General features: G+C 34.6%; 4 protein-coding genes across 9 annotated transcripts in view; 2 read left to right on the top strand and 2 right to left on the bottom strand.

Moving 5' to 3' along the window:
- Window positions 1-4,149, top strand: part of LOC108729624 (N(4)-(Beta-N-acetylglucosaminyl)-L-asparaginase) — a 5,104-nt gene extending 955 nt beyond the window's left edge. For 4 of the 6 annotated variants that reach the window (XM_018458806.1, XM_018458805.1, XM_018458807.1 and 1 more), the window contains exons 2-7: window positions 535-722; window positions 816-972; window positions 1,057-1,282; window positions 1,359-1,648; window positions 2,551-3,652; window positions 3,856-4,149. In XM_018458806.1, the coding sequence (XP_018314308.1) occupies window positions 575-722; window positions 816-972; window positions 1,057-1,282; window positions 1,359-1,648; window positions 2,551-2,809 (1,080 nt within the window). In that variant the 5' untranslated portion in view covers window positions 535-574 and the 3' untranslated portion in view covers window positions 2,810-3,652; window positions 3,856-4,149. Of the gene's footprint in view, window positions 1-192; window positions 231-296; window positions 386-534; window positions 723-815; window positions 973-1,056; window positions 1,283-1,358; window positions 1,649-2,550; window positions 3,653-3,855 lie in introns of those variants that run through there. The other 2 variants (XM_018458803.1, XM_018458808.1) reach the window with 2 other exon arrangements.
- Window positions 4,150-5,496: 1,347 nt separating this feature from the next.
- Window positions 5,497-8,973, bottom strand: LOC108729610 (uncharacterized). Its single transcript, XM_018458782.1, has 5 exons — window positions 8,268-8,973; window positions 7,250-7,720; window positions 6,842-6,985; window positions 6,312-6,458; window positions 5,497-5,608 (listed from the first exon to the last, which is right to left on the bottom strand). The coding sequence occupies exons 1-4, from the start codon at window positions 8,780-8,782 to the stop codon at window positions 6,338-6,340; spliced, it is 1,251 nt and encodes a 416-aa protein (XP_018314284.1). The 5' UTR covers window positions 8,783-8,973; the 3' UTR covers window positions 5,497-5,608; window positions 6,312-6,337.
- A 1,115-nt stretch (window positions 8,974-10,088) lies between these two features.
- Window positions 10,089-15,460, top strand: cdm (importin-13-like protein cdm). The gene is made up of 8 exons (XM_018458777.1): window positions 10,089-10,466; window positions 10,852-11,016; window positions 11,318-11,464; window positions 11,548-11,801; window positions 12,634-13,393; window positions 13,763-14,672; window positions 14,749-14,895; window positions 14,967-15,460. The coding sequence occupies exons 1-8, from the start codon at window positions 10,326-10,328 to the stop codon at window positions 15,206-15,208; spliced, it is 2,766 nt and encodes a 921-aa protein (XP_018314279.1). The 5' UTR covers window positions 10,089-10,325; the 3' UTR covers window positions 15,209-15,460.
- A 1,284-nt stretch (window positions 15,461-16,744) lies between these two features.
- On the bottom strand, window positions 16,745-24,752 carry pcm (5'-3' exoribonuclease pacman). Its single transcript, XM_018458786.1, has 18 exons — window positions 24,513-24,752; window positions 23,901-24,342; window positions 22,661-23,105; window positions 22,336-22,586; window positions 22,105-22,262; window positions 21,635-22,017; window positions 21,208-21,500; window positions 20,855-21,141; window positions 20,502-20,778; window positions 20,119-20,388; window positions 19,822-19,982; window positions 19,207-19,589; window positions 18,739-19,127; window positions 18,587-18,670; window positions 18,269-18,508; window positions 17,950-18,186; window positions 17,384-17,875; window positions 16,745-17,315 (listed from the first exon to the last, which is right to left on the bottom strand). The coding sequence occupies exons 1-18, from the start codon at window positions 24,581-24,583 to the stop codon at window positions 17,106-17,108; spliced, it is 5,073 nt and encodes a 1,690-aa protein (XP_018314288.1). The 5' UTR covers window positions 24,584-24,752; the 3' UTR covers window positions 16,745-17,105.
- Between the last annotated feature and the right edge of the window lie 174 nt (window positions 24,753-24,926).

Below are 24,926 nucleotides of genomic sequence, written 5' to 3'. Positions count from 1 at the left end.
ATTTATTTATTTTATTTATTTTTTATACTTTTATTTATTTTTTATTTATCCATACATATTTCTTTACTTTATTTTATTTCTCCATACTTATTTTTCCGAATTTTACTCTCTGCCACTGTAAATACAAGATCACATCGATCACGAATAACGATTCAATAAATAAGTTCTTCACTCGTTCCACTTATCGCAACGCTCATGCTAGTGGAACGGGTGATAGCATCATTGCGAGCGTGAGTGTTACGAGCGTTATGTGGAACGCACTCAATATGATAACATAATTACTCAGAGCAATTACAATAATACTAAAAATAAAGTCCAATAGATCTAAATGGGTATTTTCCAGACAGACAAAATTCGCAATTTCTAGTTGCTAGCAGTTGCTGTTGTTAGTAATATTGAATTATTATCTCTGAGTGACTCTATATTCACTTGTAGCACAATAGTATTAACTACATATACTTCCTGCTTATCATGCTTTCCCCTTCTATGCTTTCTATTACATATATAAATCAATGTCATTTAATGTCTCTGTAGACACTGTGCATCTCCAGAAGCTGTACGCAGAAATTGCAAGATGAAGATAGCCAGCTTCGCGGGAATTTTATTGTTCCTTGAAGCTTACTCGCTCGTTAATGCAATTAACAAACAGAATCCTGGCACTCTTAACAATAGCTATCCTGTGATAGTGATCACCTGGGATTACAAAGATGCAATGGAAAAAGGTATATTGAAATATCTAACTGTATCAACTTGTTAAGAGTGAAAGATATTTAGAGTCTCTGCTAATTTAAAGACACTGTTAATTATTATTTAAGCATGGGATGTAATACATAATCAGAAGAGAAGTGCTCTAGATGCGATAGAAGAAGGATGTTCTCTGTGCGAGGAGCAGCAATGCAGGAAGACTGTGGGATTTGGCGGCAGTCCGGATGAATCTGGAGAAACTACGCTAGATGCTATAATTATGGATGGGTAAAGGCAATTGAAGCAACAAAAAAATAGCTTTCTTGTTTCATTAAATAATACTACATTCAAGAAAGGTATTCTTTTTGATAGAACAACGATGGATGTAGGAGGAGTAGGAGGACTGCGGAATGTGAAGAATGCCATTTCGGTTGCTCGCAAAGTGCTGGAACACACAAAGCATTCCTTATTGGTTGGGAGCTTGGCAACAGATTTTGCTGTGAATATGGGATTCAAGCAGGAATCTTTGCAAACAGACGAGTCCAAGGAGATGTGGACACAGTGGAAGACAAACAAATGTCAACCCAACTTTTGGAAGGTATTGAAAGAGAAGTTATGTTCTTTCAGCACATTTCATCTTATGATTATTTCTTAGATATTCTTGCTGTATCTAGAATGTTGTACCGAATCCAATAAGTAGCTGTGGACCATATCGCCCGAACAACATAGAAGATGACGAAAACGTGCTAACAGGAAACGAGGAAAATCATGACACGATCGGTATACTCGCGATAGACTCACAGAAACGAGTAGCAGCTGGAACATCCACGAATGGCGCCAAGTATAAAATACCAGGACGCGTTGGGGATTCGCCTATCGCAGGAGCTGGCGCATATGCCGATCAGGACGTCGGTGCAGCTGCCGGTACCGGCGACGGAGATATTATGATGCGATTTTTGCCGAGGTAACATTATACGTATTAATTGATGCCCTTCAGCGAAAGACACAGTGTAATGCAGTGATTATTTCATCTTTGTTTAACATTAGCAAACAAGGATGTAATGAGTCACTATTGTACTGTGTCATTTGTGTCTTTTGCTGGAAACCCAATATAAATATATATTTAATTGACACTATATTCTTATAATTATGTATAATTTTGTACTTCGATTGCGAATTATATTAATATACATGGTTTCTGTCTTTTATATATCAGTGTATTTTTATACTTTAACTGCGACTAATTTATGATGATATACTTATAATGATGTACTTTGTCTTTTTGTAATTCGAATTTTATTTAGTTATATTTTATGTTATTAATTTAGAATATGATCGATTTCCACAAGACAAGATTTGTAACAGAAACTTTTGCAAATGACTAATATTTCGAATCAATAAATCAAGGTTGCACTTTTGGCGATCGGGAATTTCAAGACACAATAAATTAATACAATGGATCTGAACAGACAGTAAATTTTTAATCTCTTCAAAATCTTTGTTTTTAAAGAATGTCACTTGTTTAAAATTCATGTTTATTTTCAACACATTGATAATGACCCGATTGGCGTTGAAACATATGTATGTATTGTTTGAATATTAAAAGGTTATTACTTGGCTCGTAGCCCTTCTATTTTATTATTATTATTTTAATTTTATTGAGCCATTTTATTACTTATATATTATAAATATATATTTTTTAGGTACATTTTAATGAACTAAAATATAAATTTGTATGCATTCTATTTTGGTTTTAATTTTCCTACTTTAATTTTAAATTTGTTCAATAAATAAAGTTAATGTCTAGTATAACATGTAGTATCTTAGCAATACAATTGTTGAAATTAAATTGAGTACTTTTTGCAGCTTTCTAGCGGTAGAAGAAATGCGTAATGGTGCACCGCCAAACATTGCTGCTAAGAAGGCGATAAGCAGAATCGCTCAGCATTATCCTAACTTCTTCGGCGGGGTGATCGCGTTGAACAACAAAGGAGAATACGGAGCGGCGTGTAACGGAATGTTGGGGTTTCCTTATTATGCTGCAAATCCTACTTTAGGCCCTAAGTTATATTTCGTTCAATGCAGCAATTATCCGCAATATGATGGATATGACGAAACTTGTTAATTTGCATATCTGTTCAAACTTCAAAGTGATAATTATTCAAGTTTATTTACCTTCATAAAATAAAAGAACAGAGGCTTAAGAATTAATTTGAGATATAATCTTGTTATTCATGAATTTTAAACTACATTAAACTTGACATAGAAAATATACGAAAAAATGTTGATATAATATATAAATATCAGTTGTCAACAAAAAAGTCGCACCCGAGGTCGCACCAGTCGATAATTGTTTCATAACTTTGAGTTAAGAACAAATTAAAGACCTTTTACAAGAGATGTTAATTATAACAGAATTTAAAAAGTTTCACATTACTTTTTCTCTATTTATATTATGAATTAGTTATCTAAATTCTGGTTCCATACGATCATCTTTGGTAGTACTTTGATGCGCTAATATCTTTTTGGATATTTTGTACGATTGAACACGTATAGGCTCTATATAGAAAAAACACGCAGTCTAGATTGGTCTAGATGTCTAGGTTTGACCTATTGAAGCGATCTATTACAGTTTTATTATGTTTTTTACATGTATTAAACCTTAAATTCGTTAAAATGGGTAGATCGGGCAAACGATAAAGTACGAATTTTGCAAGTAACAAGTTGGAGACAGTAATTGAAATCATAGCGTTGGTGAGAGTAATTGATTTCAATAAAGCAAGGAAGTCGTGATACAATCGGTATAGTCGTAATAGACGCACAGAGACGTAAGGTAGCCGTCCACAAATGGTGTCAACCATAAGATATCTGGTTGTGTCGGGAATTCTCCTGTTGTAGGAGGCGGTGCATATGCTGATCAGGATGTTGGTACCGGTGATGAAGATATTATGATGTGATTTTTGCTGAGGTGACATTATATTTTAATACAAACTTTTATTTTCCAAATATATTTTAATAAACTAAAATATAAGTTTATACATTTTATTTTGATTTTAATCCTTTCTTACTTTAATTTTTAAAATTTATATAGTAACTAAAAATTGATATCTAGTGTAACATATAGTATCTTAGCAATACAGTTGTCGAAATTAAATTGAATATTCTTTACAGTTTCCTAGCAGTGGAGGAAATGCGTCGTGGAGTACAGCCGTCGCAAGTTGCTAGTAACGCGATTCTGAGAATTTCAACTATCATTATTCTAACTTTTTCGGTGGGATAGTCACGTTGAACAAACTGAGAGAATACGGAGCAGCAGGTAACGGAGAGGATATATTTCCTTACACCATCACAAGTTCTACTTTAAGCCCTAGAGCTACTTTCAGTTCCATGCAATAATCCGCAGTGTTATAAGAATGATACTTGTCAAATTTTTCAATGATACTAAATAATGTACAGTACTCATTGTGAGCACTCTAATGATTATATAATGTAAATATATTCTAAAATTTACAAAAATTCGATAAATAAAATAAAATATAGAAAAATTTTTTGTTCTGTATGTACCTATGCACATCCATTTTGAACATCGCGATTTAACACGGATTCGTCAGTAATGATATGTGTACAAAGTGTTAATACGATTTTCTTATTTTATGTGTGCAATATGATCGTGTGTGCAACGTGCTGTGTGGAGTACAGTCGTGTGAGCAATGTAATGTGTGCAATGTGGTGTGCAATGTGGTGTGCAATGTGGTGTGCAATATGGTTGTATGCAAACAAAACTGTAAGCAATCATTTTGTAAGCAAATGGAACCTTGAATGAACGATGTGTGACAGACTTTTTTTATCATAAAATATTAATATATAGTATATAATACATTCAAATATATACTAAACACATTATTAATATGAATAAGAAATGCCCTAAGTTATTTGTATATAATGCTGTAAAACAGAAATAATAATTAATATACAAATATAAATTAATGCCAACAAAACAGGAATAAAATCATAATAAACAACGTGTACATTGAATAAAATAAATCACGTTATTCGGCCACTCCAAATAAACCATATTGTATCTAACTTTTGTTATTAAAGTACTAGTTATTGCAGATATTAGTTGCTTTCTATTTACACCGATTCTCAGATAATTCTCACTTGTGACGTCATAACTCAGTTGAACGCACCTTCCTTTTGCATTCTGACAAGTGAGATTCAACCGAGTTTTTATCTATAATCTGCATAAGATCGAGAGTATGCTTTAGTGAGTTTCGTAAACTCACTTCAAAGTGATTATGAACCTGTGTTGACATGTGATAACTTTTTACTAAAGTAAGCAAGTAGTGACGCCATTGATCTGAGTATAAAATACTCAACTCACTTCAGACTCAGTTTCACTTGTGTGTAAATGGAAAACAACTATAGTTATTCCCTGATAAATATAATTTCATGATTTTAGCTTTGATTGGCTATATTATATTTGTTTTAATTATTAATTTTGTTAAACACAAAAGGATATACTTGATACATTAATTTTTATAGTCCACATTCTTCAGTTACTATGTTCTATTTATCGCATGCCAATTTTCCAAGAAACGCAAATGTAGCATTCGATTTTAACACACTTTCAATACATTATTACGCAAAAATGATAATGCTATATTAATACTTTTCAAACTAAATATTTCCTTAGCGTTTATAGATTATATAATATAGATTATATTTATTTTATCAATATAGCTTATATTTATAAAAAAGATAATTTGATTCTTATGATCTTATTACGATAATCGCTTATCAGAATTATTTTTTTCTTTGATAAATCCTCCCAACTAAATATGGAGATGCTACTTTTCTGTAAAACGCTTTCATAGCCACACCAGAATTCATCATGATGCTGTCTATTCAATTGAATCTGAATCTGTAAAAAAATGATGAATATATAAAAAGAGTACTTGGTGTAATTAATTTTGTAAAATATTTTAATTATACATTTCATTCGATTACTAATTATTATTATTCTTTTCAGAGCTGTTGCAAGCAAGAGCATAAATTGTACAAAAGTATTGTATTTTAAGGGAGGGGTCAAATTAAATTTTAAATATCTACTCTGTATTCCTTATAATATCAATTGCGTGTGCTCGCTTCTGTCAGATTTAATTTCTTTCAAAACATGTACTGTATATCAATTTAAAAAAACTAAAAAAAAAATATAATTATAAAATTATTAAAATTATTAAAAATAATTATAAAATCTGTAAAAGAGTTGTTTATTTCTTGGTGTTACTAAAATATTTCAGTACGTACAGTGCTACAGCAAACAATTTTAGCACCGTAACACATCTTATAATCATATAAAACAGATATTAATTAAAAAATTCTTCAATCATCATGTATCTTTTTCCACATGGTACAAAACGTGAAATGTGAAAAATTTTTCTAGCTTCAATGAAAGAGAATTTAATTTTTCACATTTCTGGGGTAGAGAAAAAGTTACATAATCTGGAGACACTGGTAATGTCTCGGCGCTAAGCCGCGCGCAGAGACACTGCCGTGCCTCCTTTACGCGAGATTAATCTTCACGTGATATAAATTTGTGCGATGTAAACAAAGCGAATAATTACCAGCATCATTGCTTTAATTTCTTCTCCTAATTTCTCCTCCTTCGTTTGGATGGTGGAGTCGAGATCGAAGGATTCTGCGCCGTAGTGTTTCGTATTTTACTTTGTTCTGTTATAATCTCATTATCTCTCAAAGTGCTTGGTCCAGGACTGTATTTACATATCATTAAAAAAAATAGAAATTATTACGTTTTATTAAACAACAGAAAATATTATGGAATACTTAGTATTTTAATTAGAAGTACGTATTTTTTTTACTCAATTATTACATCAAAATTGTCATTTTTAAGATTCAGTATAGATATCAATCCTTTAACATTTATAAAATACATATAAATTGGTAATTTGTACTTTTATGTTCTAAGAAATATAGAACTAGAAAAAGTACTCCGTGAGCGATTAGTTTATAAATAATATAAAACAGTATAATAATATCATACAAATGATTATGTTTCCTCATAATATAATATAAATATTTTTATTGAAAAATTAATATTCGTTTGTTATCAAATATAAGACAAGTGAATAATTACTTATTAGGGGCGCGTTCTTCCTGATTCTCGAGTAATTGCCAGATAAAGTTTTGCCATGTTTCTTCTATATTTTTTACTGTGTCTCCTATTCTCAATTTTTGTCGTAGATTTTTTAATTGTCTCTTCTTCCGTTTTATTCCCAAACTAGATAAAGAAAAAAATCCAATATACTAATATTGCATTATATACGTATTATAATTACATATCTATGTATAATATATCGGAAATTATTTTATAATTATGTTTCTTCTTATTGTCAAAATAATAAAATGGAAAGTAATTTAAACGAATTCTAGTCGTAATATTGTCGCTATTTTCAAATTATTATGAAATTATAGAAACAAAACGAGTGAAATAAAATCGACTTTCGCCCATTTTGGCAAGTATAAACTCTACTTTTTTTCATACCTACTATGAAATCCTGTGTGCCAATGTAAAAGTAATGGGATCAGTTTTGTTTTAATGTTTTCTTCCAAGTCCATTTTTGCATTACATTTGAAGCACTTTGCCATGCTTCCATCTATCTGGTACTTATTTAATACTTGACGTACTTCTCTTTTTTGTATTACGTCTTTATATATGTTAGATTTAGGTCCATGATACATTTCCCAATGGTTTCTTATAAGGTAATCACCGCCATTGTATACAACATTTTCTAAACAAATTATACATTGTCCTACAAAATCTGACACATACGTCATTTTATAATCCCTCATTAGCTTAGGTCGGATGCATTTTTTTTCAATATTATCCACAAGTTTACTTGCAGAATATGTTTTTTTAATTTCTGAATCATGACTTCTCCGTCTTTTTAATTTTTCTTCTGCTTTTTGTAGTTCTGTTTGTATGGACACTTTATTTGGTCGATCAGGAGCAATTCTATAAAATTCATAATATTGTTTAATAGTGAGTTTAATTATTGTTTTATACCAGCTATTATACTTAATACGTTCCGTGCCATGCTAAATTTAGATGACTTTTCCACTATGATGTGTGGATTATCGGTGACCGGCATGGAATGTATGTATCAATAAAATATTAATCACATAATAATGTTGATAAAAATATAAATATTTAATAAAATAAATAGAAATATTTAATAAAAATTAATATCCATTACATGTAATGGGAGCAAATTTCTTTTTTTTTTAACGATCGGAGGAAACTATAAATTTCAAGCCGGAAGACATCAATGACGTCTACTTATGATAAAAAATATCTTTTTCTTCTAAGAGCACTTATATATCAGGGTATTTATATAACATCAATTTACAATTTCATGAAAATACATCTTTGCAATTACAATTCTAATCATGATATCATTTATGTTTTTCGAATTATTATGAAATTGTTGAAACAAAACAAACAGAATGCATAAAATCTTATTTCCATGCGTTATGGGAGATAAAAAAATTTTTTTTCATACTTATAATGATTGTTCCAGTGAGTACTTAAGGACATCAGTTCAGCAGGATCTGATTCTAAGCCTTCCAAGGGTAAATATTTCCAACAAAATGAGCATTTCGCTGTAGTATTTAATATGAAGTAATTCATCAGTATTTGCCGTCCAATTTCTATACTCGTTACTTTTCTAAATTTTTCTCTGTGTGTATGATACATGACCAAATGACTCAGTAAAGGGAAAGCATTACTGTTATGACAAATAGTCATTCTTCGACAACTACCCACATGACATATTCCAATTTCACATTGTGATAAACGCTTAATATCAAAACATTCCTCTAGAAGTTCACGATGTCGGTATTTGGTTAGTTCTGATATATGATGCTTTTCGTATAAATGTAATATCATTAGATTATGATCATCGAAGAAAACATCATATGAATCTTTTATACAGCATTCACATTTCAAATAAACACCATCAGATTTTACAATTTTTTTGCAATGCTTCATTAACCATGTGGCTGGCTTTCGATTCATTTTCGTTACGATCGTTTTTTGGGGAGCCTGAGTACAACAGAGTACGGTCAGAGTCTCACTTGGTCTCACTACAATCAACAAATTGCTACAACTGCTTTCAAAACATTTAATTGACTAATCACTCATCACATGGTAGACTATTCAGCAAACAAGCGTCATGCAAGCCGCAAGCGTCGAGCGTCGAGCGAGCATTTTGGAGCATCTGCGCAGAAAACTCTGTAGATCTGTTCTGTTTCAACTCCAAGTTCTGAACTGGTACAATAAGTTAAAGTGAGACAGAATTCTTCGAAAAAGAACATACTTTCTGACTCCGAGAAAGAAAGGACACGCAAACGAGTTAGTCGGACAGAGCCATCTACCGACGAAAAAGAAGAAGAAAGCTGAAAACACAATAGGCAAGGTTGCGTTCGGAAATATCACCCGAGTGCCCCAGTGTATTATGGGTGCATTTAGTACTCTTGAATCTGTTTGGTCTATATTTTTAGTTCTAATGGCCGCAGCACAGACTCTTGCATAACGCATAACGCATAGTGCATAAGGGAATCGAAATTCTTCTTTTCCATGGAATGGGAGGAAAAGAAAGATTCTGATTATGCAGTTGATTCGCTTATGCACTATGCGTTATGCGTTACGCAAGAGTCTGTGCTGTGACCTTTAGTTCTAATGGCCGCAGCACAGACTCTTGCATAACGCATAATGCATAGTGCATAAGGGAATCGAAATTCTTCTTTTCCATGGAATGGGAAGAAAGGAAAGATTCTGATTATGCAGTTGATTCGCTTATGCACTATGCGTTATGCGTTATGCAAGAGTCTGTGCTGCGACCTTAATGGAATATGCCAATCAGATGCAAGAGCTCACTGAGCGCTCAGTGAGCGGTTGTAGTACTGGGCGCATTCAGCGGACTCAACAGTAGAGTGAGCGCTTGCTGTTATTGGTGTATTCTTTTAGCTCATCCAATCAGAATTTTAGATCTAGAAGAATACATCAATAGCAGCGAGCGCTCATTCAACTGTTGAGTCTGCTGAATATGCCTACTGAATGCATCCCATGACACCCCATGGGGGCAGTGTTGTTAGGTATGCCGCCTTGGGGGTACCCAGGTGATATTTCCGAACGCAGCTCAATAGGCATAGAAAACAAGGAATAACGAACCGTTCAATCAGAGCTCTGAGGTATAAGTTTGTTATTATATCCCAGAGCTCTGATTGGACGGCTCGTTATTCCCTGTTCCCTGTGTCTATTGCCGATGCCCATTGTGTTTCCAGCTGAAGAACGAGGTGGAATCAGGTTAGATGAGGATCAGGTTAGATTAGGTTGTGTGTCACTGTACAGATGGAAAATATTTGCGCCTGATCGAATTTTCGGAAGAGTAAAATGATAAGAGATCGTAAAGACGCACGATCGGTGGGACGTGTTAAATGTACGAACGTCAATCACGAAGTCCCAGCCATCGTGTTGGTCTTCGTGTGCGACCTGCCCTAATAAGAAGAACGGATACGAGTACGCTGTCAAAGCAAACGTGTTGCACGAAACACCTGGTATGGATTATGCAACGATCGTTGACGACGCGGTCAGGCAATTTTACTCAGCAGGCAGCAACGAGGCGCACTCGTGGCTTCTGCAAGTGCAAACCTCGCCCGAGGCCTGGCACTTCGTGTGGCAACTACTAGATCCTTCCAAGGTACCTACGCCAGCCAGGATGGCTTTTCATTTGGTGACACAAGTATCATTCCTGTCTTTGTTAATCGTTGAATATCAAGAAAGATAGAATGATGTTTGTATTAACTTGTGTCATTAAATGGAAAACATTCCAGGATTGTTTAAGTCTTCCTATCTCTGTATTTTGCGAAACTTCGTGATGTTTTAACTGGTTACTCCAGAAGTATTAAAGTTATAATAAAACAACAGTCTTTACGTTGCTCTTGAAAGTGGTTGTAGTGGAAATATTTTGAGCGATGATAAATCATATCACATAATTTGTAAAAATATATGACAAATACTTTGAACGCGATATGGATTTCATTATCTTTTTTTTTTCTTTGATGATAAAGCCTTTATCTTTGCAGTCATACGAGGTGCAATTTTTTGCGGCAACTACTCTGCACGCTAAGATATCCAAGCAATGGAATGAAGTGCCTGAAGCTGAGTATCCGGTGTTAAGGGAACGTTTGCTCAATAGTGTGAAAAGACCTAATATACCCTTATGCATCCTTACAAAACTTTGTCAAGCGGTAATATATTCTTCTTTGTTATTTGAAGAAAAAAGAACATACTGTAAATAATTAAATAGAGCTTCCTTATAATACACACTATTCCTAGAATGTTGTATGAATATTAAAAGGGATAAGTAATATTCTTATAACATTCTAGGAATATCATGTATTTTATTGGGTTTCTACATAACACAGTTCTCCAAGGGATGTCCTGGGGACGTTCTTAGAACATAGAATGTCCTCTGAATGTCCATTTTTAGAATTCTGTTGTATTGGAATTCATACAGTTTAATAATTATTTAATATATGCTGATTTCAGTTAGCCGCATTTGTGGCCAATGTTTACAGTGCAGAAAACAGGGAACGTGATAGAAGTATAGTCGACGAACTGCTCGACATTTTACCTTATGATTCTCCATCTGCGTTAGAATTACTGCTTCGAGTGCTCTCAACGCTTCCTGTTGAGGTAAAATAAAATGTATACAAGTGGAGTTACTTAATTTTTGCTTTTTAATGAGTTTAAACCGATAAACTTGTGATTAATTTCAGTATCAGAAGAGACACGAAGCGAAGAATGCCAAACTACGGGAAGCTCTTGTCAACAGTTGGTGCCAAACTGCCTGGTTCTTGCAGCAGGTCTTTTCAATGTGTAACCCGGATTCTCAAGGCAACGATGGTATATTATATTTCTTAGGACTGGAATGCGCTCAATTATGGCTTAAGATCGGCCAATTACCTTTAGAAACTAGTGGCCAAATCTATCCTTATTTATTAGTGGCTGCAGGTCACTATGCACCTAATAAGTAAGTTGTATTGAAAAAAACAATGAATATCGTTAATCTTGCTGTATACAAATGTATTATACGATTATATTGTTTGGATCAACATGATTAAAAAGCCCTAAAAAGATAAAATTTCACAGAAAAATCTTACATTGATGAAAAGTTAAAAATACCAAAAAAAAGTTTTTAAATAAAATATTGATAAGAAAATAAATTATATTTTGGATCATAGTGTGAGAAAACTAGATTCCCTTATGCATCTTTACAAAGTTTTGTTAAGCGATAATATAGTCTTTTATGTTACTTGAGGTAAACAATTATAAATAATTAAATGGGCTTTTATGTAATCTATCAATTATTTAATATATTCGATAAATTAGAAGCCTATACCGGTCGAAGCTAGATCTTTTAATGCTTGAAATAATTTTTAATGTGAATTATATGTATGCTATAATTTGCATATATATCATATTTGTAGTCCTTCAAACTGCGCGCCGAATTTAGTTTTTCGGACTTATAAACGCAATTAAACTACTGAATAATACGAATTAAATTAATTGACAATTTTGATGCACAGCATCATATTAGCAAGATGTTGCTGAAAAACTATAAATAAATTTACAGTTCGACTCCCGGCGGAGGTAATATTTTTCGCACTAAATTTATTTACAGTACAGACTTCTAGTTTATCGATTGTATCCTCACATCTTCGGTCTAAAAATGAGATTCTTATTATTTAATATATGTTGAACCAGATCAGCAGGATTAAATTTAATTGCATAGCAATAGAAAAAATGATATAATATATGCGGATTATTGAATTATTAAATAAAATATCAATTCTTTTCGTTAGAGATGAGAATCATGGTGATGATGACAACATCAAGAGTTGGGATATAGTACAAGATTGTTTAATTATGATTGTAACGCACTACGAGCTTCATAAACGGCCACAGACATTCTGGGAATGGGCCAAGAGTTTAGTATTGTTAGCGAAGCAGTACAATAGAAAATTCTTTTGCGAGATATTAACCGCCATTGGAGAAACTCACAGTCGAGCATTTCTGATTGCTCTGGCTGAGAATTCTAACGAGGCGCATACATGGACGGCCATGGGATTGATCGAATTATTATTGGAGTGCTCGGAACTAGAAGGACGTTATCCTATCGATGAAACGCGCAGCTGTATCCCGTTTGGATTTTGGTACGCGTTACAGGACGATCTTGCTACGTTAGATCAACCGTTAGAAAACCGAGCTTTGGAAGCGTTGAAGCCGATTTATTTCCGACTGGCTCAGGCGTTGCTAAGAAAATCAACGCTACCCACGTCTCCGAGCGAGAGAGGGAATGCGGATGAGCGCGAGCTCTTCAGATGTTATAGGCAGGACGTGGCAGACACATTGGACTATTGTTACAGTGTTCTCGGCAGTGATTTGCTGGCACTTCTCGGGCAAAAATTGAGCTTGGAAGATTCACCATGGACTCACATAGAATCAACGTTACACGCCTTCAAAGCTTTATCCGAGAGCGTCGGTACTCAGGAATACTGTTACATTCCTGCGCTGATAAACTTGATTATCGTTCACATACCTTATCATCTTTATCCCGAAGAGGTACGTACGATCATTCTTAAAAACAATGATTAATTGCAATACTTCTTGCAAACTCTAAACATAATTTATTTCTAGCTAGTTTGATGATTTTTTTCTAAAAATAATATATCTGCCCAGTAAACGAGAATAGATTGAAATGGATTCAGACTTTCAGGAATATGGATTCACGAATGTTAGAACGAATGCTTTTCAATTTTGAATGCATTTTTATTCATTTATAGGAATGCATGAAGTAAATGTCAATTGAATAAAAAAAAAGTTTTCGCTATTTAAAATACGCATTCGGATGACAAAATTTCAATCCATTTTAATCCATTCTCGTTTACTGAGTGTATAATAACATAAATATTTGACTCATTTCATCATCAGGTACTAATTTGTGCCTGTTCAACACTGGGCGCATACGCCGAATGGATAGGGGAGCATCCTGAGCCCTGGCTAGAAAAAGTCTTACAGCTTGTTACTCAGGGACTGACCAGGGGACCTATGACAGCACCGTTTGCGAGTATGGCACTGAAGGATCTAACGAGAGAGTGCGGGCCATATCTCGCCCCTTATGCGCCATCTATTCTTCACACTATCAGTCAGACATTACCGAATGTCGAGCCTGGTGGTGGAGAAGGTTTGCGACTCATGTATGCGGCTGGAAAATTACTTAATGCGTTGTCTTCTATGGAGGAGCAACTGTTGCACCTGGAGGCAACGCTGGGATTATGTGTGACAAAGATCAAGGAGCTGTTGGGACAGCCATTGTTTACTGCACGGCTTGGTGTGACGAATTATCTAAAGATGGCCACCATGTTCTTCAGCACGATCGAGGGTGCGATCGGCAAGGCCGTACTGGACGGCGTGCTGCCAGTGTTCAATCAGATCATCACACATCCCGAATGGAGCCAGGACAACGCCACGCTGGAGGCAATGCACATGTGTGCGCAACGATCCGTGACGGCTTTAAGGCAGCCGGAGATTGAGGCACGACCTTTGTTACCGATTCTGTCGACCTCCTATAAGATTTGGCCGCATCCAGCTGCGTTGAATCTGCTGAAGCAACTCGTGTTGCTGTTCGGCAGAGATCCAGACAACGTTGTGAGTCCGGTGCTTGCAGAAATGAGCTCGTTAACGTTGAATGGCGTGAAGGTATGCAGATCGGTGCAAGGTGACCTATCCGAGTGGTCGGATTTGATGGAAGCGTACATGGGCGTGCTAGCACAGATCTGTAAGAAGAACGCTCGATTATTGCTGCAAATCCCGGATCAAATCCCAGATATGTTGCAATGCGGTAAGCACAACATCATTATATGTTTCCTTGGAAATATGAAAATCATCATACAATGTAATTATATTCCTTTTTACAGGGATTGCTTGTCTAACGCTTCCAGAGACAGCTACAGCCAAAGCAGCCGGATATTTTCTTAGTCATGCGATTGTGCAGAGCCCGCACCTGCAAACATTCATTCAACCAATTGGACAGGAACTTGTCGCTGCGATTTTGCATTGTGTCGGTAAGTAGAAGACTTCAGTATGTCTGCAAATGTGAAAACATTCGATCAATTTATTTCTTAATTTCTGTTAGGTGATGCAATGCCTCACAATAACTTGGAGCCTCACGCCGAAGTTCTGTTAGCACTGAACAAAACGTGTCCGGAATGGACTGCGCAGTGGTTACGCGTCGGATTGGAAAATCAAAAGAACCTCGCTGCTGTGTTACAGAAGGAGGACATCACGCGCATTTTGCGCGAGAGAACGAACAGGGGACGACTTTGCGATGTACTAAAGGAGTTTAATAAACAATGTCGTCAGAAAACGGGTATATGACAATAGAACTTTTGTGATGTCGATTGACGAATTTTACTGTACGAAGTGACCGATTTAAGATATATATGTAACACACAGACGTTAGTATAATTTATCTCTTCATATAATATAATAAACGCTGCATAATGTATATAATTGTGTTTTATACAGATTTATTTACTTGAATTGTAAGATATTCATTGATTGTGTGATAGAAGCGCTTAGTGTATCGAATACAAAAATGTCCACGTGATGCAAAATAAATAGCGATAATAAAAAATATATTTACAGTAAAGACAGTGAAATATACAACCTTGGCTAAAAATATTAGGCATCTGTATTTTTTTTGTCATTAATTTAAAATTCTTTTATTTGTATTGTTTCTTATTGGTTACCAGCATAAGTTTAAAGAGTTTTTAAAACAAAGAATTCACAATAAATGTTGTAAATTAATTTTCGAGTTAAAACTTTATATAAGATTAATAACATATCTAAGTATAGGTCTTATTAACTGTTATATATAAAGTATAGAATATATATAGATACTTAATATTTTTGGCCAAGGCTGTATATAGAAACGAGAAAGTAATGTATAAATCCAATTCCTTTTTGTATGTTCGGAGGAGAGAGAATATGATAATATTAAAAAATGTTATTTCGAGTTCTTTAATCCTTTTAATGCGCAAAATTTTACCGAAGCAATTCAAAATGAATGAAATATATTGGTTTTGTATAAAGTAGGCTACAACTTAAACATTAATAATGTGATAACAGTAATAATTTATGATTTAATAAAGGTTTGTTTGGAGGTAAGAAAGATGCATAAAACCATTAAAAAATAATGTAAAAGATTGAGATTGCAAAATATATTTAGCAATTATATATTGTGCTTTCTTTATTGTATAATAAGATTAGAACATCTTGGAGTTTATGCTTTTGTTTAATTTTGATTTCTGTTTTGTTGTTTATAATACAGAAAAAAAGAACGGAAAAATTCATCAAAGATATACATTTCTATTTACGGACTTAATATCACTTTCTCACTGTCTTAAATGTACGTACTAACATATACGTTTAACGTTATCTCGTACGACGCCTATATGCAAATAGACGAATATTTTGCATTAAAAATTGGGCTGTTTTCTAAAAATCGCGATGCACTATTAAATGATAAAATCAGTCTATTTCTGTAGTCCTAATATGTTATATTACTAACCGAAACTTTTCTCAAAAAAGAAAAAAAATGGCATGCCAAAATAATGTAAAAAACAGTACAAACCGATTGTCGTGCACACGACGTATTTTACAATAAAAAATGTATTATAAACAAAAAAGGAACATAAAAATGATGTACCTATCAGACTTACATTATTTAGTTTTGCCATTTTTGTGCATATATTATATTATTTCCATTATTTTAAAATATATCTAAATAAATAATATTAGATTTCCTTTCATAATTGCAAAATAATTTGTTACCTTGATGAAATATTACAAAATCAAAAAATAAAAGTTATTAGTTACAAATTACACGCCAATATATATATATATGTGTGCGTCATGATAAGATACAAAATAAACAGTCATTCAATACAAAATAATCATTCTCACTTGTTTTGTTTACATTGTACATTATGTGTAGTTCAGTGTATATACATTTGACTTGAAAGGATCTAGTATTATTTGGTGCACTGACATGCGATCGTATGTAAGTACGAAAAATTTTTGGGTGCGTCAATATAAAGTTTTCGAAATGAAATATATATACTGGCCCATTGGAAATCTTTTGAGAGAAAGATCTGCTTGTTTTTATTATAAAATATAGAAAATGAACGATGGCGGGAAAGGATGGATCGGTATAATTATCTTGTATTTACACATAATTTGCAAAGATCTACCCCATCCAAAAACCAGTTTTTCACTGAGGCGGGTCGCCACCGTTCGACAAGGGTTGTGTGCCGAATTTTGCGGCGACACGTGATTTCCTGGGCTTGGACGATTTCCCTGCATTTTGTTGCGGCTGTTGCTGTGACTGTTGCTGCAGCTGTGGCTGTTGTTTCGGTTGTAGCTGCGGCTCGTTTGACGCTATCTTCTCCCTAGCCTTATTTACAACTTCCGGTTTTTGTTTCTGCGCGCGAAAAATAGGCAATTTAATTATAAACGTTAAGATAACAAAAAAAGAAACGATTTACAAACCTTGGGCAACGTTTCCTCTTGTTTCTGTTTTTGTGGTTGCTGCTGCGTTTTTGAAGGACTGGAGCTCTTCTTAGCATTCAGATTCGTCTCCTTCGAGGCTTGTTGTACGCTGGCGTTTCTGCTCTTTTTCTGAGCTTGTAACGGAACGAACGCGGTGCTATTTCTAATTTCCATCTTCGATCCATTCTGAGGACCTTTCTGTTGTTGATGATTCTGTTGCATCTGATGTTTCATTTGCAGTTGCCTGCTTTGGTTATACGATGCGAGTTGCATAAACGCTGGGGTCGGTGGTAATTTTGGGTTCCACTTTGGATAAAATAAGTTAGGCTGCATAGGCATATTCAGCGGGACTGGCGGTATTTTCAGATGGCCCATTGGAGGCATCATAGGAGGTCGGATATTTTGGATCCAATTGTTTTGTTGAGTGTTAAACCACTGAGGTGTCATTGCTACTTTCGTATCGTGCATTGATGCCTTATTCAAATTTAACGCCTAACAATAAGAGCTACATTAATAAAAGTAAAAAAAACAAAATTGAAGGAAACCTTTTATACACTTGTTGTTACCTTGTACGCTTTTTTCGCGGCACTTTCTGTAGCTTGTTCATGAGTGGTACAAGGATCGCTCTTAAAAATCTTATTGTCCATAAGCATAACATGAGCGCTGATTAAATCCGTTTTTTCATCGACAACATAATTATATTTTGGCATGCCAGTTCCGTTATGTGAGAAATGTTTTAATAATTGCGTGCTGTACCAAACTGCATTTGCTTTCTCCTTTTTCTGTTCTGTTTGTCGGGCGCGCTAAACAATGTATATACATCATAAAATTATTAAATAATATGTAGACACACGTGATGTAAATTAACGAGACATAAACACATACATCGAACAACTGTTGTACTAAAGGTGGAGGATTCTGATCCTTCTGCGAGACTGTCGCTTTTTGAAGCATCGCCGCCGGTTGCGGCATAGACTGTTGCGGCATAGACTGTTGCGGTATAGATTGTTGTGGTACAGATTGTTGCGGCGTAGATTGTTGAGGCGTACTTTCTTGCTTGCTCGTTTGCGGATTTACGTCAGGAATCTTTAGCACAGCTTTCAAAAATGCGCTAGGATCTTGCGGCTGTAACAGAATTATCTTTTAGGAATACATTGATAAAGCAAACGTAATTTTAAAAGTACAATATTCAACAATACTTACCGATTGTACATTGTGATTGTTGCTGTACGACTTGACTCTCAGCGTAGAACTAGATGCCACTTTCTCTGGTGGTCCATTCGGTTTCTAATGTATAGCAAGAATATCTATGAGATTCGTGAAACGATCTCGTAATTCTACATCGCTACACTCACCTGCATCTTGTGCAATTCGTTCCACAGTGCTTGAAACTCGGATGTTTGATTAGGCGGCGGCGGCGGGGGCGCGTTCTGAGGTAATGTTTTGTATGATTGAGGTGTTGTTTTCGGATTCAATTCCATGCCGTGTTGCGCCATACGCATACAAATATCACGATTTAATTTTTCGAGTCCCTTCTTAGCGAGCTGCATTTGCGGATATGCTTTCAACGCTTGGTCGTTCTTCTTATTGGGAGAAGCAGAACTGATAGTTTGTTTCCAGCTTTCCGTAAATTCATTCGCTACATTTCCCTGCTCCGTTCTTTCGCCGAAACTAATGTTTATGAAGTCCATAGTCGACAAACGATAACCGCGAAACTGAGAGCAACCGTTAAACGTGAGTCCGCCTGCGATAAACAAAGAAATATTCCATAAAAATTTACATGCACTTAATATTCGAGTTTCGGAAAGTTATGCGTTCCTCACCGATAAAAGGCTTATCGAACAAAACGTCGTACATGGTATCAATTGGGTTGCTTCCGTTTCGTACTCCAATGATAGTACCCTTAGTTCCGAGCGGTACGCTAAAGCCGCTTCTGACGCAGAGAATTCTATCGAATAAACGATTTTGGGAATTCGGATCGGGCGGCACGCTACGCAAGTGTAAACCCGGTTTATAAAGTAATTGCGGCTTCACTTGCAGAAAGACCGTTTTTTCCATGGTCTTTTCAGTCTTCAAGTATTTCTCTATTTCCTCCTCGATTTGTTTTACCAAGTCCGCTTCAACGACATCCATCCCGCAAGTACGACTTTCTAAACCATTCAATTCCGTTTTCAGCCATGCAACTGTATCCTTCAATTCATCCGAGCTACAATAATATGTTAAACTAAACTGTTATATAAATATGTTAAATATAAGTAAAGACCCAAATACGGTTGATGCTGGATAGATCTTAGTGCCTGATAGGCATCTAGGATCTAGCTTCGATCACATTTGACTCTTCTTTACTTATTGAATTCATCCTACTTATTAATGTCCACATGTTGCATTATTATATTAATACATTATGTATACTTGGCGTAAGAAAACACAAAATATACCCCTTTGTGAATAACTCTTCCTCTTGGAAAATGTCGTTTGCTACATTCTGAGCTAAACGTTCGAACAAATTAGGACATTTCGTCATATAATTCCGAATCAGTTCGATCGCTTTTGTGCTATATAACCATTGACTGTTTTCCTTTCTGGTATAACCAGGCACCTTTTAAGATTGTAGATATATTAAAAACGGAGAACCGATAATTGATTACATTGTAAAATACATTTAAAAAATGCAACATTATCAATTATAAAATTATATCTAATGAGTAAAATTTATTCTCGTGTAGATTTTTTACCTCTTCATTCCTTTTATTGAATTTTAAATTCAATCCAAGATTATGTTTAGTAACTTCAATCGTTGATGATTCTATAACATAAATTGTTCCAGTGACCCTACTCAAAAGATGACTATTTATTCCAAGACGTTGTGCAGCAATACTGCCAGGCATATATCGCGTTTTTTGTTGCCCGTAAGCTTGTTTAATGGTATCGAATGTTGGCTCCTTTATAGTTTTTATAGAAATTTTGATTCTGCGTGACTTGCAACCCTCTTTATTGTGTATTATCTACAGAATAATAAAATCATCCTAAATAGAACTATTTCGATAAATTTCAAAGTAATTTAATCATTAATAATGGTATCTAATGTGATGTAAGAAGAAATCCAATGCAATCGTACCTCTCCCATCGCACCATAATAGGGATGTCCCAACATGAAACAAAAGGTTCCTGGTATAAAAATATCATGCATAGTTTCGTAAACTGGCAATTTTTTACTGTAGACGGAGATATCTTTGACTATCGTCTGATAAGCGTAAGCTGCGGCGTAATCGTTCCACTGTTTCTCGATCGTAACTTTTCCTTGAACACCGAAAACATATTTGTTGCCCAGGAACACGCGAGCGTAAAGCAACACATTCGTGTCACCAATATCTATCCCAAGACGTGACATATGTCTAGAAACAAATATTGCGCAGTATTATATTGCGTTCTTAATGTTACTCTAATGTTAATGATATTAACGAGTCTTACAATTCTTTAACTTGTTTGCATAATGTGTTCCATTCTGCGGATAATGCGCCCTTCACATCTTCTTTCTTCAAATTATCATGACTGTAACCATCTAATTGGTTGATTAGACTGAATTTTACGTTACAGTCAGATACACCAACTACAAGGACCTCTTTCAAATGAGGCCATTCTACATATACGCTCTTTCCTAATAGCTCTGACGCTAAAGTTGTTAAATTGGGTGTTGGTTTTGATAATATAGTTAGAATCATACTGTCTAAGACTGAATGTTGCTGAAATACTTTGACCTACAAAAATATTGATATAATAACTGATTAAGATTTAAGACAATGAATTTCAACGATATGCAATACCCTCGCTTTTTCCAAATGCGCTGTATGGTCCAAATGCCGTAGTATAGGAAATCCTGGATAATAAATGTCGAGATCAAAACCAGGGGATAATCCTCTAATTAATTGTTCTCTCGGAACGAAAATTTCTTCGCGATTCATTAATTTTACTTGAGCATGATTGGTAAATTCTGGAAAGTATATTGTTGTCTTGTGAACACTTTGGATCTCGTCGGTATACGAGGACAAACACATTGGCCCGTGTTTATTCCTTGCTTGTTCTTCAAGTGTTAATCTTGATAAATGTGGCTGCATAGCTATTGCAAACAAAAAAACGAAAAAGAAACTTAAGTATGTTTTATATTTTAAAAAAACATAAAATTTATTATTTAAATGTTTACATTTTATCTTACACAAATATTTTCAAAATATAGAAAAGAGTATTGCTCACCAGCCAACAATAGTTTTTCATCAATGAATGGGATAAGTACAACTGCTTCCCATTCCTGTCGTTTTCCATTTAAATCAGTTTTAAAATTATGCGGATAATAATTAATAATCGGAGAAGTTTCCTCTGTCAATAGTGACTGAAATGCCATTGGCAATAAATCTTTGCTAAATGCTGGTAACACAGCTAGCAATTGCTGAAAAGGTAAGAACGGCTCTCCTAAGTCAAATTCTAACTTCAAATCCTTGAAGTCTTTTATATCTGAGATATATGGGGCGTAATGATGTGGATAATACCACGACCAGCTGCAACAGCCGTGATAATAATAATGCAAATTCCACTGTATCGCTCTTACATAACCTTCAGCCTGTGAACGTAAAACTTCTCTGGAAATTAATAAAATGTATTTATAAACGAGTTGGAATATTATCTCAAACATTTTATGTAAAATTATACATGTATAAAACACTCACTCATCGACGTTTTCATATTCTAATTTGTTCATATAATAATCTTTTTTATGTTGTACAAATTCCATGTTATATATCTCACTATCTGATTCATCATCTACTATTAAATCCATATTTCTATAGTCTATAAAGATATCATCATCGTCAAAATTACCTAAGGACTGTGTTGCAAAGCATTAATTATCGCTTATTTTTGTATTTATAGATATTATTAAAAGATATTTAAATAAGTACCATCTCCCTAGTACTTTTAATAAGAGCATCTAAATCTTTATTTTGTGTTTTCTTTGGAGATGCACTCTCGTTGTCTTCTGTTTTCTTATATATATGACGCTCAGATTCATTGGGCCTTCTACCTGTCTTACTTTCAAAAAACTTTATATCGGCATACTGCTCGTTAAACTGCTCTACATCTAAACGGCTAAGTCTCTCCATAAACTTTTCAAAACGGTCAAGGTTTAATGTTCCTGCTTCATTTATATAACCTGAAGCAAAATAATATATTTAATTATATAATTATAGAAACATAATTTTGATAAGATAATAATTAATAACATACCCTCTAGTGTTGGTAATACTTCCATATATGCACGGTACAGAATTGGCAGTGCACCGTTAGCAATATGTAAATTTGGCAGGTGGGGAATGAAATCGTTTCCTACCAGAAAACCCATTAAAACCCAGTCGTCAATTACTTTTTCAATATCAAACAAAAACGACAGTTTGTCCTTGATCGGCGAGAACTCGTGTTCTATGTACTCTCGTAAAAGTGACAAATGAAGAAGACAGAACTTTGTCTCCTCGGGGGTCATTTTCACTTGTTGCTTGCCAAACTTTACTTCTTCTCTCAAAAGAGAGAAATTCGGCTCGTGTGAACAGAGGCCTAACATTATTAAATCTGCATCCAAGCCATATAAACAATGGCTAGAATTACTGTTGTAATCCTTGCTCGCCTTCATGTACCTTATGTAATCCATAATCTTATGCTCTCCCTCTCCAGGGACCTAAAATACATTTGATCTCTGTTATATTCTACTGAATAACAAATATTTAACCTGTGGTTTTTTCTTGCAGCATTACTAGCTGGATTTGCGTGTTTGCTGCTGTATTGACAGTGATGCTGGCAGGATTGCTGACCATGTTGTTAGTTGTTTGGCTACAGATGGTAAGATTTTCATGGTGGATGAGCAATTAAGTTTTTTGACAGAAGACACTTTATCCAAATCAGTAAATAAAGAATACATATAGCATATTGCTACTGTGATACATTGCCATAAAAGTACAATGGCATGTTTTTAATTATTGTGAAAAAAATACTTTGATCACATGACTTAAACTATCTTCATTGGCTTTCACAATGAGCCAGCACAAAAATCATGCAAGAAAAATAATATCTAACCTATCACGAAAATCCAGCAGATTAATTAGCAGGCTATATAATTTTCAGTATAGCAGCCAGTATAATTAGTACAGTAGTATGCAAGCAATCCTGCAGGAAGAAAAGCATCGTGTACCACAGGCTTAAGGCTGGTATTACATTTGTCATAACAAATTTTTCAAGCTTGGCTACAGAGAATTTTTCAGTTCTCTCAATCGTATAGCCAACCAATAGGCTTGAAAAATTTGTTGTGCGACAAATGTAATATTAGACTAAAATCAATATTACATTTGTCTGTTTATGTTGCATAATTTTTTCAAGGTTGTTAAAAATGTTATATGACAAACGTAATATTAGCTTAACTCCTGTAAAAAGAGGACAAATTGTATTTGTCTCTCTTATACATCATCAGAAGAATTACCTCAGAACCACTGAATAATATTTTACATTTTTTCCAAGCATCATCTGTAGAAACTTTGTGTTCGACAAAACATTTAAGCTGCTCGCCTAATTTAGCCATAAAAAGTGTTCCTGGAGTTATGCAATTCGAGTCGAATCTCTTCTCTTTGGGTATTGGAATACCCTTGGCCTTGGCTTTAGCCTCTTGCACCTCGGCATCCTTAGCAGCTCTGAAACGTCGGCCCCTCTGTTGATTGATTTTTGCTCTGGGCGCGACGCCATCGATCGCCATAAAAAACAATTTCTGTGGGCGGATCATGTTAAATAGCACCTCTATATAATGAAATATATTTTTAAAAATCATCTCCTCGGAGATGCGGAAGCAGACGTCGTCGTTGGGATGGGAACATGTATGTATAATACCGTTCATGTCCAAATATAAATAATCAAATTCCGGTATCTGGAAAGAAACGAAGAAACAGACAATAATTAGATTATGATTACCATATAAAGCTGTAAAAAATCTTACGGTTTTTTTTATCGAAATATTTGAAAGAATAGAAATCTTGTTTGGGCATAATAAGAAAAAAAGGAAGACGAAGGAGCGTGATAGGGTGAGGAAAAAAAGAAGTCTTGTTCCTTCACGACCTCGCTGAGACAAGGATATCTCTCGCTTATGTATCTGAAGAATTTTGGCACGCCCATCGTGAGGCCTCACTTCGACGTCGAAATAAACGCGTTACCTCGGATAACTCTGTGTCCGCAACGAACGCTTCGCGCGTAAGATCGTTCTACCAAAATCAAAGATTTTACTTGCGAGTACGCTATATCAACTTTACTTCGACAGTAACATTCGTCCGTGGATTGTCCATGTAGTATAGACAAGTATAGACGGAAAGACGAGTGTGGTAGCGAATTCAATGGACGCACTCGGTGCGCACTGGTGCACATTAAAGCCGTCGTACACGAAATAACGTAAAGATATGTTTATAAATAAACATAGAGATCGATTAAATCGTGAAATACTTAATACATTTTATTATATTGT

This window comes from Mycetomoellerius zeteki, unplaced genomic scaffold (assembly GCF_001594055.1).
Source record: "Mycetomoellerius zeteki isolate Tzet28-1 unplaced genomic scaffold, Tzet1.0 scaffold78, whole genome shotgun sequence".
Classification (NCBI taxonomy): Eukaryota; Metazoa; Arthropoda; class Insecta; order Hymenoptera; family Formicidae; genus Mycetomoellerius; species Mycetomoellerius zeteki.
The sequence above is the reverse complement of the archived record's forward strand: the minus strand, read 5'-3'. Positions and strand labels throughout refer to the sequence as shown.

Excerpts from the sequence above, each read along its gene's own strand:
- LOC108729610 (XM_018458782.1), bottom strand. The coding sequence starts at position 8,782 with ATGAATCGAAAGCCAGCCACATGGTTAATGAAGCATTGCAAAAAAATT. Across the intron at positions 7,721-8,267 it reads CACTGGAACAATCATTATAA|AATTGCTCCTGATCGACCAA; the intron begins GTATGAAAAAAA and ends TGAATTTTATAG. Across the intron at positions 6,986-7,249 it reads CACACAGGATTTCATAGTAG|TTTGGGAATAAAACGGAAGA; the intron begins GTATGAAAAAAA and ends TTCTTTATCTAG.
- cdm (XM_018458777.1), top strand. The coding sequence starts at position 10,326 with ATGGATTATGCAACGATCGTTGACGACGCGGTCAGGCAATTTTACTCA. Across the intron at positions 11,465-11,547 it reads TCTCAACGCTTCCTGTTGAG|TATCAGAAGAGACACGAAGC; the intron begins GTAAAATAAAAT and ends GATTAATTTCAG. Across the intron at positions 14,673-14,748 it reads CCCAGATATGTTGCAATGCG|GGATTGCTTGTCTAACGCTT; the intron begins GTAAGCACAACA and ends TCCTTTTTACAG.
- pcm (XM_018458786.1), bottom strand. The coding sequence starts at position 24,583 with ATGGGCGTGCCAAAATTCTTCAGATACATAAGCGAGAGATATCCTTGT. Across the intron at positions 23,106-23,900 it reads TATTATTCAGTGGTTCTGAG|GTCCCTGGAGAGGGAGAGCA; the intron begins GTAATTCTTCTG and ends AATGTATTTTAG. Across the intron at positions 19,983-20,118 it reads TCAATAAAAGGAATGAAGAG|GTGCCTGGTTATACCAGAAA; the intron begins GTAAAAAATCTA and ends CAATCTTAAAAG.